The sequence below is a fragment of the Pinus tabuliformis genome, chromosome X, assembly GCF_031772625.1.
Source record: "Pinus tabuliformis cultivar Carrire ecotype Pingquan chromosome X, CPIR1, whole genome shotgun sequence".
Lineage (NCBI taxonomy): Eukaryota > Viridiplantae > Streptophyta > Pinopsida > Pinales > Pinaceae > Pinus > Pinus tabuliformis.
In genome coordinates this window covers 701694378-701713104 of record NC_142308.1, presented here as the reverse complement: position 1 = coordinate 701713104, position 18727 = coordinate 701694378, and the positions used below count along the sequence as shown (strand labels likewise).

Genomic DNA, 18727 nt, shown 5'->3' with positions numbered 1-18727 from the left:
CTTTCATTATTTGATCCATGTTGAAGTTCCTGTACCTATATATTTTCCATTATTTGTAGTTTATTCTGAAGAGTGATCTTTTCAATTCTCATGGCATCCATCTGATCTGAGTGTTCAAGCTTCATATCACTGATTTCTTTGGCATGGCTTTCCTCCATGGTCAACAACTTATTCGGGAGACACATATGACCAACTTTCATATTTTTTATTACTTTTTCATGATCTTTTATTATGGCAATCAAATGGTTTTGCATACTAGACTTCATAGCCTCCATCTCTCGAGCACACTTTTCCTCTATGGTAGCCATTTGATTAGAGTGTTTAGTTTTCATGATCTTTACCTCCTCATCATGCCTTTCCTCTATAGCTGACAACCTGTTTTGAAAACCGATTTTCATGTCTTTTATTACTTTATCATAATTTACTTGAATGGAACTCATTTCTTCTTTATGATTTGCTTCCATAGTGATCAAAGGGTTTTGCATGGCGGACACTTGATCGAAGTGATTGACCATCATGCTTTCTAGCTCCTCATCACATTTTTTTAATTTGGTGAACAAAGTTTTTATATCCCTAGAATGATCTTCCATAAATTTCTCTTGATCAATATTGTTGGGGAGCGCCTCGCCCCCCTCGATCCCGCTCCCAATCCGCGCTCCGGGCGGGAGCGGGTCGAGAGCGCGCTCCCTAAAAAAAAAACGCTCCCTGCCTTTTCGGGAGTGTTTTGCCTTTTTTGCAAATTTTTTTTAATGCAATTTTTTTCAAAGAAACAAATAAGTTTTGAGTGGGGCAGCTTAATGATCAAGTCTATGGCCCTAGTATTGATATGCGATTTATGGTCATGTAATGAAGATTAAGGAGAATGTCACTTTTACTTAAATTTTTAACATTACCATGAAATGACTCAGGGTGTTTGAGAGTGGTTCCGACCTCATTGGATTTCATATGGAGAAAGTAGAATTTTAGATTTCATTCAAAATCCAACAGACTTATCAATTTTTCAGGATTTTAGGATTGCAACGTTTCCATTGAATTTTGTCATGTATTAGGGTATGAAACTCGTATTTAATCAAGAGCACCAATCCCTCTATGTACCTTGATGTTAGTGACATTGGTTGTCGAACTCCTCTATCATGACACTCCTAAAAATGTACGCATTACTCAAACAAAATCTTGACTTGACATGCTATGCTTTTTCTATCTTATGTTAATGCTGAGAGGGTGATATTAATGACAAAGATCCCTATATAGATACAGAGCTAATGACAAAGATACCTCTGGATATTAATGCTTAGAGGGTGACATTAATGACAAAGATCCTGATTTTCCAACAAGACTAAAAATTTAGACATTTCTCGTGGTGGCAAGAGGCCCAAGCATAAGCAATAGATAAAAGATTTACTTGTCTTTTCTAGATTCTAGTAGTTTTTATAACTATTGACTCTTTCATATTTATTATGATATTTTTTTAAACAATATATGACAGTTTAAGTTTGAAGTTGGCAATTATAACTCATTAGTAATGAATTATGAATATGATCCTTCATGAAAGTTGAAAGTTGTTTCATTTCATTCTATAACATTTCATTTCATGTTAGATATTATTTGTTATAATGGTTACACTTAGCTTACAAGTACAACTTTGGTGATCAATGATGATAAATGTTATATAGTAAATTTTGAAAGCTTGAAACTTTAAGATTGATGAATCATGAGACTCAATATGTTGTATGTTACTATGTTACTAACTTTTGGACGTGGTCGATGAAGATTATAACTTCTAGATGATTGTTGTTATATGGTTCAATCTATGTTTTTTTTTATGTTTTTTTATATCTAATTCATCATTCTACATGTTTTTGTTGACATATGTATCAAAATATAAAAATATAAAATATATATATTATATAAAAAACGCTCCGGGATTCGCTCCCAAATCAGGAGCTTTTGAAAATGTCGCTCCCGCCCCCGTTTTCGCTCCCACTCCCTGCTTTCGCTCCCGCTCCCAAGTAACACTGCTCTTGATTAAGTTCCATGGTTTTTATTATTTGAGTTAACTCATTGATAAGTTGCTTATCTTTTTCCTTTTCATTGCTGCTACCAACTCGACAACTCGTCCCTGCTTTTCCACTATTGAGGATTTGTCTTGCAATGACACAAGTGGATTCATTATGAAATTTCTCGCAAGGTTTGCAATACGAGACAGTCTCTTGATGACCACTTTCATCTTTCTGTCCAGTACCAGAGGCACAAGGTGGGCCCCTTTGATTTCCATATTTATCTTCAAAGGCCTCAAAAATTGATTGTAAGGAGTCAAAAGTTTCATCAGGGAACTTCCAAAACCAATTCAACTTGTAACGAGAGAACAAAGAGTTGTCACATCTTGACATCCTCATGTTCATCATATGCATAGCCACCAAACTTTTCCATACAAAAAACAAACTTTGTAAGGTGCTCACCAGCAGTGGTTGAATTATTACCTAGGAAGGAAGGCAAATTATCAATGGCATCTCTCGGAAGATCATGAAGAATGTCAGTAAAGCGAAAAGGGGTGAACAAGTCACCCATGATGACTTGCTTAAGGGAAAAGGGAAGATGATGGATGTCAGAGAGAGAGAGATCCCTATTCAAGAAAATAAGAGATCCACAAGAAGTGAAATTTTAGCAGAAATTCCTTTAAAAATGAAAGAAGTGGAGTTGCCACTTGAACATGAATCTAGCTTCAAGATCCAAAAGGTAAAACCAAAAATTTAGTTAAGGATCAAGTAGATGGATATCAAGTAGAGCTTCCTGCCTAAGAAAAATGAATGAATAAGTGGAGTCACCACCCAAAACAGGAAACCAACCTAAACGTCTAGCTGCTAAGAGTGTGAATGAAAAAGATGATAGGATTAGTGAAAGGAAAAATGATAAGGTGATGAGAAGATGAAGAATTATGGAAGATTAGAAGATTAGGAAGACTAATGAGAGTGTCGTCAACACTAAGGTCCAATAAATTGGTCCCCAACAACAACGCCAAAACATGTTGTCGCCCAAATTATACAGGCACCATGTCAACGGTCAAGACGGGGGCTATCACTCTGATCTCCACCCACTCCGTTCTAGCTCTCCCAACAACAAGCTATGGGGGCTAGTCCCTATGAAATGAGGCGAAGGAAGACAAGTTGGGAGCCAACTTGTTTGGGAAATACGAATGAGTGGCCTAGCCACTTGGTTGAAATTAAGCAAGATTATTGATTAGATTTAGATTTTCTATTATGAGACCAGTGCCTTAATGGAGTCACAAATTCTTGCTTTCTATAAATGGAACCAAATGACCGGATGGACACCCGCTGCTTGAATGCTTGACTAACCTATATGATATGCAAGACCTAGGACCTATGTGAGATGCAATGATCTTGGTAAATTTTAATTAGATGCCTAGTCTAAATGTAACATTTTCCCCAACTGTTTTGAGAAGCAATTCTCAAAGTAAGTTGTGAAATGGAAGCCAACGGGAAGCAGACAGTGGCCTGATTAAAGATACCTCCCCTTATGTAAATGTCCCTGCAAAATTGTCTAAAGACTAGATCTTACCCTCAAGGGCTTAGATTTAGCTTTTCTCTCACTTGATCCCTTAATCCAACCTGCAAAAATGAAAATAAAAACACCCAAACCCCAAATATATACAAAATAGATCTAAAACCCCAACCTAAGTTAGAAAAATAATTTACACATAAAATTACAAAATTATTTTACAAGTTGTATGAGTTTTTTAAATAAATTTTGAGAAAATAATATAATATTTTTTCTTTAAAGAATGGCTAAAACACTTCAAAAAAATTATTGCTCACTATAGCCCTAGCAAAGATTTAATCCACCATATAATAACTAGGAATCCAAGCAAGATGATCCTCGCTCATAGTCTGTGAACTTGGAGACCAATGATTGAGTACCTACAAACACTATGTATTATCTCAAAATATATCAAGTAAAGCACCACATAGGAAGCCCGTAGTCAATACATACCACAAATCAACGAACAAGAACACCTCGAGTTGCATCCCAAAGTATTTTATTATAGTAGAAATAATAGTTCCCATGTTAAAATTGGCAACTAGGGCCAAACTCCATGTGGGTCATCTTATTTATGGCAGCTGATATTTTTCTTGGATTCCTCTCATCGAGAGGTGTAGGATTGATCTAAAGATCATCCGATTTTGATAAATATTCATGGAGATATGAATTTATTTATGTTATGGGACAATTCGTCAAGGTCGGCCAGCAACCAAATTGCCCCCACTTGTGCTTAATGTTTTAGTATAAATAGAGGTGCCTTGAAGTCATTTAAACACACACTCTTCTTGTGATCTCTTCCTCTCCACTTGTCTTTGGGTTTTTGGTGGGAGGAAGAGATCCTAAGAGACTACGCAACCCTAAGAAGAGGATTCCCTAGCTCAACACTGTCATGGAGAAGGCACGTCCTAGATCTGAACGCTGCCATGAGAAGGAAGAGTCTTGGATGTGCCCTAGCCGTAGTCAAGAGGGGCAACAAAGTGTAAGCCCTCAACACAGCCAAGAAAAGGGTCTCTTGTCTAAGGGAGTTTCAATGCTATCCAAGGAGCCCTAAAGGGAGCCCTAGCCATAGAAAATAGGAGGACGTTTGCAGCCCTATAAATGCAGTCAGTGTAGGAACTTCTGGATGCTGTTAAGATGGATATGCCATGCCCTCATCCGCTATGCTAAAAGTATCAAGGATGCAGTCAAAGGAGGTCTCTTGTAAAAGCCTTCGCTGTCATGAGGAAGCCCCACTACCTAAACGCAAACCTAAAGGGAGATACCTTATCTTCTGATCTAAATTAAGGCAACCCTAAACGCTGTCTATGAAAGATATTCTAGCCACAGTAGGAGGAGAGTCCTAGCAGCCGTTAAGGGAGAGGTATAACTGTTGTGAAAGGAAGGTCTTATCATAGTCAAAAGAGGCCTATTTCAGCAGACAAAAGAACCTCAACCACAGCAAGAAAGAGACTGATCAGTGTGTACATTTGAGAGCTATTTCGGGGTTCAAATTAAAGGGCTGAACTGCTTGCTGGTAGGAGGTTTGAGTGAGCTCTTGCTGGAGGGATATCAGTCACTCTATAGGCTGTCATAATCATGTTCTAAGGACTATTGTATGCCACTGTAACAAGAAGAGAGCATAGACATAGTTCTATGAATAGTAAATGCAACAACCTTTCCTTGGAGATCAATTGCAGTCAAATTTGGGCAGATTTTGATGACTGTTAGGAGACTGCACCTTGGACTTGTTAAAGGAGTCTAGCTGCTCTGCTAGGCTGTAAGCCATAGTAAGCAACTAAGACTGATCAATGAAAATGGATGATGGTTGCAACATATTGGATGCCATGATGGGTGCAGCTCAATGATGGGAGCAACATAGTGATGAGAGCAGCTCAGTGATTGGGTGCAACACAATGATGGTCGCAACATGATGATGAGGTGCAGCAGTATGTTGTGTGCAGCATGGTAATGAGGTCCAACATGATGATTGAGTGCAACACAGTGAGGTGCAACATAGTGATGGAGTCACCTTGGATCAGTGGATGCAGTATGCCTTCAACTCAGCTCAGATAAACTACCTCATATGCTATCAAGATACTGACTTCCAATGTATATGTACTATCTCTCTCTCTGCTGAACTATTGAAGAACATATAAGAAGAATTGATCAAGGGTTTCCCCACATTAGGGTTTGTCCCTGGCTAGCGCCACATCTTATGTCCTCTCGTCTTGGCTTGTCTTCTACGATTTATGTTTATGTTCTATCATCATTTTACTATCATGCTAAATGTGGTTGCTAATCTGGAATTGATATTGAGCTAATATGGAAATTTAAGTAAATTTGCTATCAACATAGAACATACCTAAAATTAACATGGTATCAGTGCTGAGGCGAAGACAAAGCCCAAGCAAGAGTGAAAGAGCAATCGCCGAAGATAGTTGGAAAGGACAAAAGGCTCAATGGGTTCCTCATCCCTCTTCAAATTCACCAAGGGTGAAGTCGAAGCAAAGGATATTATCCGAGTGATGCAATAGAAGCATCTGATGGCCTACCTAAAGATCTCTTCAATGGGAAGTCCAGATCTAAGGGTGGAAGGAAAGGCAGATGCCTTGCTTACAATAAGTTCGGTCATTATGCGTAGGAGTGTTTGAATGGTAGGGACACATCACTTGAGGATGATAACAATCATTCCTGGGAGATCTTCAATGATTGGAGGAATGACAGGTAATGCAGGACATCGAGGAAATGGCCGACTCTTCAAAGGAAGCAAGGAACCCCAGGTATGAAGAATCAAATGTTGTTTCTGAAAAGCTAAAAGAGTGTTATCTTATATTGGCCCTCTCCACTACTTCTCCTCCAGACTCTTTGGGAATCTGGCTTATTGATTGTAGTGCATCAAGGCACTTCATCGGATAGAAGGGTGCTCTCTCTAATTTGGTAGAGATGGAAACAATCGTGGGATTATACTTGGAGTCAATGGCACCTATCCCAGAAAGGGTGTAGGGAATGTCACCCCTCAATTGAATGAGGGTAACACAATTCATTTACAAGAAGTTCTTTATGTACTTGATCTTGAGAAGACTTTGGTGTCCATTTCAATGGAAGTCAAAGGTTTCAAGGTGGCATTCATCGATAGAAAGGTACGTATTTGAAAATAGAATTTTCAAAGATGTTTTTGAATTCTGGGTTCACAATTTGTATCAAGTTGCAGGAAGTCCATTGGGGACCATGTTAGTTGACACATCTCGTCTATAGTACCAAAGGTCTGCTTATTATGAGGCCCTACCCGATGTGAGTCAGATGGTGACAGGGATGCCTGAATTCAAGAAGAGCATGGAGGTACATGTATGATATGTACCGAAGGAAGATCTTACAAGGGGACCATTCCCCTCATGTAGCAAGTCCACAAGTTTGGAACAACCCGAGGGGTTTGAGATTCATAATCAGGAATCTCATATATGCAGGTTGAAGAAAGCTCTCTATGATTTAGAGCTAACACCTCGGGCTTGATATGAGAGGATTGATAGTTTTCTGATGAAGTTGAGATTCACTAGGAGTGAAGCCAATCCAAACCACTGCTTGAAGGTTGTGGATGATAGACTTCTCATACTGGCACCTTATGAGGAAGACCTTTTTCTAATAGGTGCAGACCCTCTCATTTACAAAAGTAAGAGGGAGTTGAATTCCGGATTTGGAATGGCGAATTGCAAGCCCATGACTACCTCGATGAAGCCTAACTTTAAGAAGTTATGCGGTAGTGATACCGAACCTGATTTGGGAAATGCCTATGAGATTCAAAAATTCATACTAGCATTGATGTTCTTGGTGAACTCTTGTCCGGATATATGTTTTTCAGTTAGCATGTTGAGCTCATATATGGTTGAGCCTCACTGGATTGGTGCCAAGAATCATTTGAGATATCTTCAGGGCACAATCTCTCATGGATTGAGATACACTACTGGAAATGTGAAGCTGCATGATTATTCTGATGCTGATTAGGTAGGTGGAGAATCGCAGGAGCACTTCTGGGTGCTGGTTCTCTTTGGGTTTTGCCTTGATATCTTGGATGAGCAGGAAGAAAAAGTCAGTTTCTTTGAGCACCGCTAAGACCGAATACATAGCTACGAGTATGAGCTCGTGTGAAGCTGCCTGGTTAAGGAAGCTCTTTAGTGAGCTGTTTGGACACATGTTGGATACCACTGTGATCTTCTGTGACAACCAGAGGGGGATTCGGTTGTTGAGGAATCCCGTATTCTATGATCGCTCCAAGCATATAGACATCAGGTACCACTTTATCTGGGATATGGTACATTGAAGAGCAAGAAGCCTCCATTGTATTGGGACTGATGTGCAGGTCGCCGACATTCTGTCGAAGCCCTTGGGAAAGGTCAAATTTGTGACTTTCCGAGAACGACTAGGAGTCTTGGAGAGACTCTTTCCTAAGGGTCCTATATGATATGGACATTGGGCTCTGGGAGCTCCGGGGGGCTTGGGGGTACATTGTGGAGTGATGAGCAACCATAGGGTGAATAGTTCAACCTTCCCCTAGTGGTTTGCTATGTAGGAAGGATGAGTGGTTCATCCTTCTCCTGCCGAGACGCAATCATACGGTGAGTGGTTCAACCTTCACCTAGTGATTTGTTGTGTACAGGGTGAGTGGTTCAACCTTCCCCTGGGATACCCCTTGCAACATGTTGGCAGGATGAGTGGTTCATCCTTCTCTTGTCGAGACATCCTACCCATGGAGTCTGGTACTCATGGGAAGCACCTCTCATCTGGCCAATGAGAAGGAAAATGAGGATAGGGACCATAGTAGTACCAATGGACGCATCGTGTTACTACCGTACTCCCTATGCTAGGATGATATTGATCTGGGATTAGTGAAACTGACTTCGAGTCAGTATGAGTGGTTTGAGACACTCTCTTTTGGAACTGACTTCGGGTCAGTAAGAGTGATATAACTCACTCTCTTTTTGGAACTGCTTTCGGATCAGTAAGAGTGGTATGATACACTCTCTTTATTTGGCACTGATTTTTGGATCAGTAAAAGTGGTATGAGACACTCTCTTCATATGTGACTGACTTCATGTCAGTAGAGAATGGTATAAGACATTCTCGATCAATTCTTCTTCTTCATGGTTCAGCAGAGCAGAGCAGAGCAGTGCAGGGCACTAATGGCAGAGATAGTATAGTCTGGCAGATGCATCAGCGGATGGTGTTCTTCCTAGTTGAGAGGGAGTGTTAAATTTGGAAACTAGGGCCAAACTCCATGTGGGTCATCTTATTTATGGCAGCGAATATTTCTGTTGGATTCCTCTCTTCGAGAGGTGTAGGATTGATCTAAAGATCATCCGATTCCAATAAATATTCATGGAGATATGAATTTATTTCTGTTATGGGACAATTCGTCAATATCGGCTAGCAACGAAATTGCCCCCACTTGTGCTCAACGTTTTAGTATAAATAGAGGTGCCTTGAAGTCATTTAAACACACACTCTTCTTGTGATCTCTTCCTCTCCACTTGTCTTTGGGTTTTTGGTGGGAGGAAGATATCCTAAGAGACTATGTAGCCCTAAGAAGACGATGCCCTAGCTCAATGTTGTCATGGAGAAGTCATGTCCTAGATCTGAACACTGTCATGAGAAGGAAGAGTCTTGGACGTGCCCTAGTCGCTGTCAAGAGGGGCAGTAAAGTGCAGCCAAGAAAAGGGTCTCCTGTCTAAGGGAGTTTCAATGCTATCCAAGGAGCTCTAAAGGGAGCCCTAGCCGTAGAAAATAGGAGGACGTTTGCAGCCCTATAAACGGAGTCAATGTAGGAACATCTGGGCACTGTTAAGAGGGATATGCCATGCCCTCATCTGCTATGCTAAAAGAATCATGGACGCAGTCAAAGGAGGTCTCTTGTAAAAGTTTTCGCTGTTATGAGGAAGCCCCACTGCCTAAACGCAAACCTAAAGGGAGATACCTTATTTGCTGATCTAAATCAAGGCAGTCCTAAATGCTGTCTATAAAAGTTGTTCTAGCCACAGTAGGAGGAGAGTCCTAGCAGCTGTTAAGGGAGAAGTATAGCTGCTATGAAAGGAAGGTCTTATCACAGTCAAAGGAGGCCTATTTCAGCAGACAAAAGAGCCTCATCCATGACGAGAAAGAGATTGATCAGTGTGTACATTTGAGAGTTGTTTCAGGGGTCAAATTAAAGGGCTGAACTGCTTGCTGGTAGGAGGTTTGAGTGAGCTCTTGCTGGAGGGATATCAGTCACTCTATAGGTTGTCATAATCATGTTCTAAGGACTGCTGTATGCCACTTGGATGCCACTGTAATAAGAAGAGAGCATAGACATAGTTCTTTGAATAGTAAAGGCAACAGCCTTTCCTTGGAGATCAATTGTAGTCAAATCTGGGCAGCTTTTGAGGACTGTTAGGAGACTACACCTTGGACCTGTTAAAGGACTCTAGCTACTCTGCTAGGCTGTAAGCCATAGCAAGCAACTAAGACTGATCAGTGCAAGTGGATGATGGTTGCAACATATTGGATGCCATGATGGGTGCAACATTGGGTGCAGCTCAGTGATGGGAGCATCACAGTAATGAGAGCAGCTCAGTGATTGGGTGTAGCACAGTGATGGGTGCAGCATGATGATGAGGTGCAACAGTATGATGTGTGCAGCATGGTAATGAGGTCCAACATGATGATTGGGTGCAACACAGTGAGGTTCAACATAGTGAGGTGCAACTTAGTGATGGAGTCACCTTGGATCAGTTGAGGCAGTATGCCTTCAACTCAGCTCAGATCAGCTACCTCATATGCTATCTTCTTAGAGAAGATCTCTGCTCTTATTTTGATAAGTCAAGATACTGACTTCTGATGTATATGTACTATCTCTCTCTCTACTAAACTATCGAAGAACATATAAGATTCTAAGAAGAATTGATCAAGGGTTTCCCCACATTGGGGTTTTTCCTGGCTAGCGCCACATCTTATGTCTTCTAGTCTTGGCTTGTCTTTTGCGATTTATGTTTATGTTCTATCTGCATTTTACTATCATGCTAAATGCGATTGCTAATATGGAATTGATATTGAGCTAATATGGAAAATTTAAGTAAATATGGAAAATTTAAGTAAATTTGCTATCAGCATAGAACATACCTAAAATTAACATCCTAGCGGGACAATAATTTACAAAATGCTTTAACAACAATTTTAGCCAGAGATCAAGATGACTAGAGACTCAACTGACTCTAATTTATAGATAAATCCTTCAAATGGAAAAATAACGGCTAGTTTCTTTGATCCTTGTCAAAATATTCTTGGCCGTTGATAAATACTTAAAGATCTTTAAATCTTGACCCTTGATTTTTTATTTTTGAGGAATTCTCGAATTTATCATTTAACCCCACATTAATTAACTCAAAATTAATTATTTTGAGTTAATTTCCTTAAAAATTTGACTTTGACTTAACCACCAAGGCCCAATGGTCCAATTTTTTTTCGAAATATACAATATTCCCTTGGTGGAGGACCTTTAAAAATTGACTCTTTTAAGACCCACGAATTTTTCTATTTGGAGAATTGATTTTCCAAGGCAATTTAAATTTGACTCTAATTAATTAATTTTCTGGCTTAGGATTTAATTTTAATTTTCCAGAAAAATCTATGTTGCATGGGTTCCCGAACCTAGGGGTGGGGTTCTCGAACCCGTCGCAAGTTCTCGTCCCCAAGTACCGAATTCGGGTACAGGTGCTTCTGAGAAGAACCCATAGGAACCGGGTGCTTCTGAGAAGAACCCGGTTCTCCGTTAAAAAAAATTGGCTTGTTTTGTCTTAACAGGTATGAAGAACCCTGATAATGGGTACTTGGAACCCCAAAATTAGGTTCTTTAGGGTTCTTTGGGGTTCATTTTAGTTTTTATTTTTAATTTTTTAATTAATTTAATGGGTTACCCTTAATATTCCAAGTAGCTAGTTCTTCATCTTGCAAGAGAAATTGGAGTACTTATGCCTTTATCCATTCAGTAAAGAGAAATAGGTTGGGCTCAAAGAAGGCAGAGAACTTAGTGTACATTTGTAGCACACTTTGTCTCATATCTTGAAAAGACCTTGGGTACAAGGAGGGTCCTTTCAAGAGACGAGACCAATACACAGATGATGTTATGTGTGTGGATGAGGAAATACAACTAGATGGTCTTATTGAGCTACCTCTAGTCGCTATGGATGAGCAGGAACCTCAAGATGAGAGTGATTCCTACTTGGAGGGTATGCTAACTGAAGATCTGAGTGATGTTGATGACATGGCTTGAGGAAGCCATTGTTCACTATTAGCTATTTTTATTTTAGTATTTTCAAATTTCCTAGTTTTTGTTTGGAGATGCCTTAAGGAAAAATTTGAATGTAGTATGACAATGGATATATATCATGATTCTTATTAATATGTAAACTCCAATTTGCACTTGATATGAAACTAGAAATTTTGAAATTTCATTGTGAATGTTGAATGTTTAAGATGTGCATGTTTAAATATTTAAAATTTAAATCATAAATATTTTAGTTTTCTTGTTTAAAGTTGAAAAATATACAAATTCATATATATTATAATTTATAAAATATAATATTTATATATTATATATATAAATTATAATATACCCCCGATGAACCCACGCACTCTGTTTCAAAAAATTACATACCCGTCCCCGTCCCTGTACTCGTACTCATCCCCGAACCCATGTTTCCTGGAAACATAGAGAAAAATTAATTAATTTATACATGAGGGGATTTCATATTTTTCCGACCCTAGACACATAACCCATCTGCAACACAACATGATCTAGTAGACCAAGTGGTTTGTAATAAAATAATTAAGTCAACTAGCTTAAATTATTACCAAACTGCTTTTACATTAGACTTGACTAAAACACTAGGACTCACCTAAGAATTTGACAATAAATTTCACCCCATCTTTGGGGGTTTAAGCTGGAGGGGGAAAAACTCTTTTGATTAGCCTTGTTTAGAAACACAGGTAATCAGTGAGGTTAAAAACCCTCCTAGGATGAAATTAGTAATCAAAATTATAGGCTTACCTAGGTTGTTACATAGACTCAAGGTCTTACTAGGATCATTTGCATCATATAACTTGCAGAATGAGGTGACCATGACACATGCACTGCTGATAAGTGATCCGATCCCGTTGGAAAAAATTGGCACTTCCGCCTCCTTGGAACTTTGACAATTTGAGTGCAACACCTCCATTCTCCAACAATATATTATTTTGCCATTCTCCATTAAAATAATAATTTCCGCCTCTCCCATACAATATTATTTTCCCTTTTTTATTAATATTACCAAAAATTGGCAAAACCCCTTAGTGATTTTTGCACTCAAATGGGGAACACTACACCACATATATGCATTTTAATTAGCTTCTCTTCGGTGAATCCGCTTTTTCGTGTCTCCAATACTTCACATTCATGAATATAATCACTTATAGTTCCTTGTTGCTTGAGATGTACAAATTTGTTGTACAAATCATCATCCTCTTCTTCATGAAATCTTTTAATAATGTTGTCGTGAAACCTTGCTAATGAAAGGAATGAATGTCACACTTCTTTGTCCACCATAGGGTCGCAAGCTTCCCCTTCTAGATTGTTGGAAGTGGTCATTATCGTTTCTCTTTCACCTAACAAGGGGTTTACTTCCAAAATCCCATCCATCTTGTTGACCCAGAGGATTGCTCCTCTATGATATTTACTATCATACTTTGGTAATTAATTCTTAATTCGTTGATGATTTCCATCTAGGATTTTATGTGATATTGTTTACCTGAAAAGAATATCTCAGGTTATCCTTGATGGTCATGTTGACTTGCATTTTGTGGACTAGTTATCGACTTTTGACAGATAAAAGGTTGTACTGTTAACGTATCTACCTTCTCCATTAGTTGATTAATTTGTTCTCTATGGTGGTTAAGTGTCTTGGTGGTTTCGTTGATTTTGTCTCCTCTCTCTAGTAGTTTATCCATCTGCTCAAGCAATGTTTTTATCCTAATTCTGTTTGCATCTTTTGCAAGTTGTTGAGATGATATCGCACGCTATTGACTTCGTCTCTATATCGATTGACTTTGGTATGTAAATTGTCATTGTTAACCATTCTAGTGTTGCTCTTTTACTTGTGAACCCCACTCTCTCTCTCTATATATAGATATATATATATATATATATATACACACACACTATAAGGTATTAATTACAATAGCTAGTAATAATAATAATAGTTGATTTACTTTATTAATATTATATTACTATATTAATAATTAAACTATATAACTATACAATTATATTATATACTAATTATAACTATAAAATATATAAATTATAAACTAACTATATTATAAAAATTATTTATAAAACTATATACCTATGGGATGAACCGGATGACGTTTGCTGGGGAAATAGGGTTACAGCTGGGATTGCTTGCAGTGGAAATGTCGTGATTGTTGCGGGGAAACAAGGCGACGATTGGATGAATATAGGAAGGCTACAACGGACTTGACACAACAACAAAAGGAAAACTTGACAGGTTTGTTGGCAGAAGTTTTGTGGTAGGACGGACAGGTGAGATGGCCAACAGAGGTAGCGACAGGAGTCAGAGGAGAATGAGGGGATAAGAGTCAGCGGAGGCAGCGGAACAACAATGGCAGTGACATGCGAAGGAGATAATATGGAATGTGCAGCAGCTTTTACGACAGGTGGTCGAATGGCTATGCTACCACTGTAGCAATAACACAACTTACAACTAAAAGAATATATAAATATATTTATTATTGATGAAAAATGAATAATGATTACATTCTCTGGTAATGGTGTACTAAATAGGCATTTACTGGTTATGAGAGTTGAATAGTTATGACTATTGACTTTTCATAATCAATTATTTTATTAGTGCTTTTATTGTTTATCTATTATTAATTATTTATTATATCCATAGCATAGATCAACGTTGATGTTACCAATCAATTATTAATCCTTAAGCTGAGTATAATTGAAAATATAAAATTAAGGAATGAAAAACAATGTGATCATTTTTCACAATGTTTTGACTCAAAAAATGCAATTTGATGCCTCAAACAGGCTTAGAGAGTTTCTGGAACCCAAACCACCTAAATAGAACTTGCCCTAAAATGGATCCTAAAAGGCAATAGCTCCATATTTTCCACCCAGCAAGTACGAGCACAGATGATGAAATTATATAAATGATCCATTTTGGATTAAAAAGTACATTAAATGATCTAGATGTAAACCATAATGTGGTGTCTCTTAGATGTAAACCGTAATGTGGTGTCTCTTAGGTTTTTTCATTATCAGGATATGGATTTCAGTATGTTTTAGGTCTGTGCTTTGGATTATTGAGATCTACCACACTTGCCTCTTATAGATGTTTTTTGTTTGACTTTTATATGACCGGAAACCCAACACGTGCTCTGATTACATACTTTTCTAGGGGTTTAGTAAATTTTAATTTTTGCCAGGTATGTGTCATTACCTTGGAAGATACTATTCCTAGCAATGCATCTGATCTCGAATAAGGTAAAAAATGCACAAAATGGAGTTGGAATGATTCTGTTCTTGTTATGCTTCTTTGTAGATGTACAAGTAGATCTTCTTCATTGCCATACATGGTAAAATTAAATGTTGGATTTTTGATGCAGTTTGTAGGAGCTTCCTTGGGAACCTCAGATTGTAATATACCTTCAGAGGTTTCTCATGGTGATCAACTTCAGGAACCAAGCAATATTTGTTGTGTTGTTGTGGAGTATCTTGCTGGGGGAACTCTGAAAGCTTTTCTTATAAAAAATAGAAGACAAAAACTGGCTTTCAAAGTTGTGGTCCAGATAGCTTTGGACATTTCTAGAGGGTTAGTCTCACGTTTCCTTTGTCTAGACATTAAATAAATATATAAATATTCCCATTACAACCACTAGATAAACTGGTCTGATTATGCACTTCCAGGTAGTCGGAATCAAACTTGGTGCTTTATACTTTTTGGGCATTGGCATATTTACCTGTGATGTATGCTGCAGGTTGAACTATCTTCACTCTAAGAAGATTGTACATAGAGATGTAAAAACAGAAAATATATTGCTGGATGAATCGGGAACAGTTAAACTTGCTGATTTTGGTGTTGCTCGTATTGAGGCATCCAATCCAAAAGACATGACTGGTGAGACAGGCACTCTTGGCTATATGGCACCAGAGGTATAATGCCTATCATTGTGTCTGGATGTTAACAATGAGAGTTTTGTTTGTAAAATATGTTTTTCCTTGCAAGAAATCCAGTCCTGTATTTTTAGAACTGTCTTGACTCTTTATATCTAACCTTTAGTTGTTATAATTGGAATGGATTTACTTGTATAGTTTCATCTTTCCATGCTCTGTGTTGTAGTCATGTAGAACGCTTTTGCCTTACTAATTAGATAACTTATATTATTGTCAAGTGCTTAATCAACCAAAGATCAGAGCTAAATCGGTAAGGTGAAGAATATACCCAAAACACTGTACTAGTATAATATAGAACACCTCTACATCCCTGTTTGGATACTATTCTAAAATTTATTTTTACATCTTTGAATAGAAAACTAGCATATTCACGTGGTTATCTGACAAAATCTGGCTTTCATTGTTTTTAATGAGGCAACTTCTGGATATTTTTTTCTTTACAAATTTTTATTTACTAATGACATACAAATTGCTCATGTTTCTTTTTTCTACCCTTTTCCACCAGATTCCATGTCTTATTTTTCATTGACAATGATGAATTGTTTTCCTATCTTTCCCTCAAGCTTTGGAATTCTTACTATTACTGCCCAAATTAGTAGCCTTGATAAGGTCCCGATCAACGTGCTAGGATGCTAAGAAAAAATAGGAGATGTACCTTCTATCACATCGATATACTCTCCCCACAGTCTAGGCCAACTTCTAGTAAGCCACAGGGGATATTGCAATGATGTATCTAAGAAGGTCCTCAAAACACACACGTTAGATAGACTGGTGCCTTATTAAAGATAACAATGACTTATAGAGCATGGCAAGGCTTGAACTGCTAATTTGGCAGCTCAGTGACAAATTCCAATCATGGGACTAGATTCCTCTTTTCGAGAGGACTAATTTTGACTTTTGAAGCACTTGATTTAGACAAGGGAAAGTGTATTTTTGAATTGAAGCCCACATGTGCACAAAAGGACAGGTCAGCCCAAAAGAGAGATTGAACAAACTCAGATGGCTATAAATGGCTATAAATACAAGTTAAGTGAACCCTCATTTGGACAACATCATGATCATTCTTCTTTCTTTGGTTTAGCTTGCACATGTCTGAGGTGGTTGCGGAGATTAGTTTGTATAGGTCCGAAATTGCAGGGTTCGAAGCTTGCACGTGAGATCTAGGGTTTTGGTTTCTAACCACAAGGATGACATAGGAATTTTTCGGTTGCAACTGCAGGTACTCAACCTCATGAGTGCGGTTTGAGGGTTTCAACCGCATGCACGTACACTCTCAGCGTGCGGTTGGAAACTGAGGTTTGGTTTTCAATTGACCGCAGATAGTGACAGTTGATCATAGGCTTCTGAATCAGGGTTTTGATTATTAGCATTGTTGGGTTTATCTCTTGGATGTTGATTAGTTGATTTTGCTGGATAGTTTTGTGGTTGAAGGTATGGATCATTGTACTCTCTCTTTGCTGAACATTTTATGACAATCTAATAAGAAGAAGAATTTGAAAGGGTTTTCCCCATAAGGGGTTTTGCCCTGGTCTCCAACCAATCCTAGTGTCTCTATGTGTGAATGCTTTTCTTCTATTGTTCCTTTAAGTTCTGCTACATTGATGATGATATTGTTCTTTCTATATAATTGCATAAGTTGCTGAATAATGTAGTAAAAATGAATAATGTGATGATGATGTGGGGTGAATTAGATATGTAAATAAAGAAATGCAATTATCTAAAGCAAAGAACAATATAGCCCTAAGAAAAATTAACATGGTATCAGAGTTGGGCTAAAGAAAAGTCATTGAGATCATCCCTATAAAAACACCATTGATGGAAGTAAGAGAAGATGGAGACCTAAAAGAATTCTAGGGTTTGAAGGAAACCCTGGGCAATCTAGCTATTAGGGTTTGATGGATATTATGAGGTTAGGGTTTGAAAGAAACCTAGGATTATGACAAAGATTTGAGATATGCAATCTAGAAATCCTAGCATGATCGGTGTAAAGATGTTCTAGCACTTGTGACAGGTTTGATGTAGCACTAGATGGGATAGTCTCGACTCTCAATTAGGCTTGGTTACCAATGAAGTTGGTTGAAATATAATGAAAGCAACAATGTTATATGAACAATAGACAATCATGACTCTTGAAGGCTGGTTCAAGAGGGAGATGATCACCTCTCATTGAAGAGAGTACTTTTGTCGATTTTTGTTACCTCTTTATGTCTTTACTTTTGTTTAGATTTATTGATTTGATCATTGATTATACTTCCTACATGTATATTTGAGTATTTGGATACTTCTAACCTCCTGATGAGATGTGATAAGTGGATCCTTCTTGAGGATCATCTGAGGTGTAGGAAAAGATAGCTAGTGTAGGAAGAGAAGAGCTACAATTTCCCATGACAAGTAAGTGATACAAAGTGCAAAGGTATTTGAATGTTATAAGATATGTATAGTATATTGTTTCAGCTGCAATATTGGATGGCAAGGTAAGCTCTAAGGCATGATGGGAATATCACCTTCATGAATGACTCATATATGCATATGAAAGTAATTTTTATTTATGGTACATGTGATATATTGGTGCACTTGATATTTGACAAGTATCTTACATTTTAGACATGATGGATTTCTTGATTTTATGAAGAAAGCTAGATACATTGTTTTTTATATATGGTGACTTGATACTATTGTTAATGCTTGTGATAAGAATGATAACCTTGATGAAGTTTGGCTTGATATGTTGATTTGGGATAGCATCAGATGTGCTCTAAGCCTCAACTTTTGTAGGGAGGCTTGGGCACATGTATTCCAAAGAACCCAGAAACTGTTTTGGGAAATTCCACCTAGAGACAATCTTATTAAAATAATTATTTTAATGAGGTTCCTAAGTCTAAACTTAGGAAAATTAAAATATTAATGGGTATTAATCTAATTGTG

The 18727-nt window shown here is 37.9% G+C and overlaps 1 protein-coding gene across 1 annotated transcript in view; it reads left to right on the top strand.

Annotated features, from left to right (window-relative positions):
- Positions 1-18727, top strand: part of LOC149141919 (serine/threonine-protein kinase 54-like) — a 166619-nt gene that overhangs the window by 104885 nt on the left and 43007 nt on the right. The window contains exons 3-4 of the mRNA XM_089447817.1: positions 15235-15440; positions 15607-15781. Of these exons, the coding sequence (XP_089303943.1) occupies positions 15235-15440; positions 15607-15781 (381 nt within the window). The remainder of the gene's footprint in view (positions 1-15234; positions 15441-15606; positions 15782-18727) is intronic.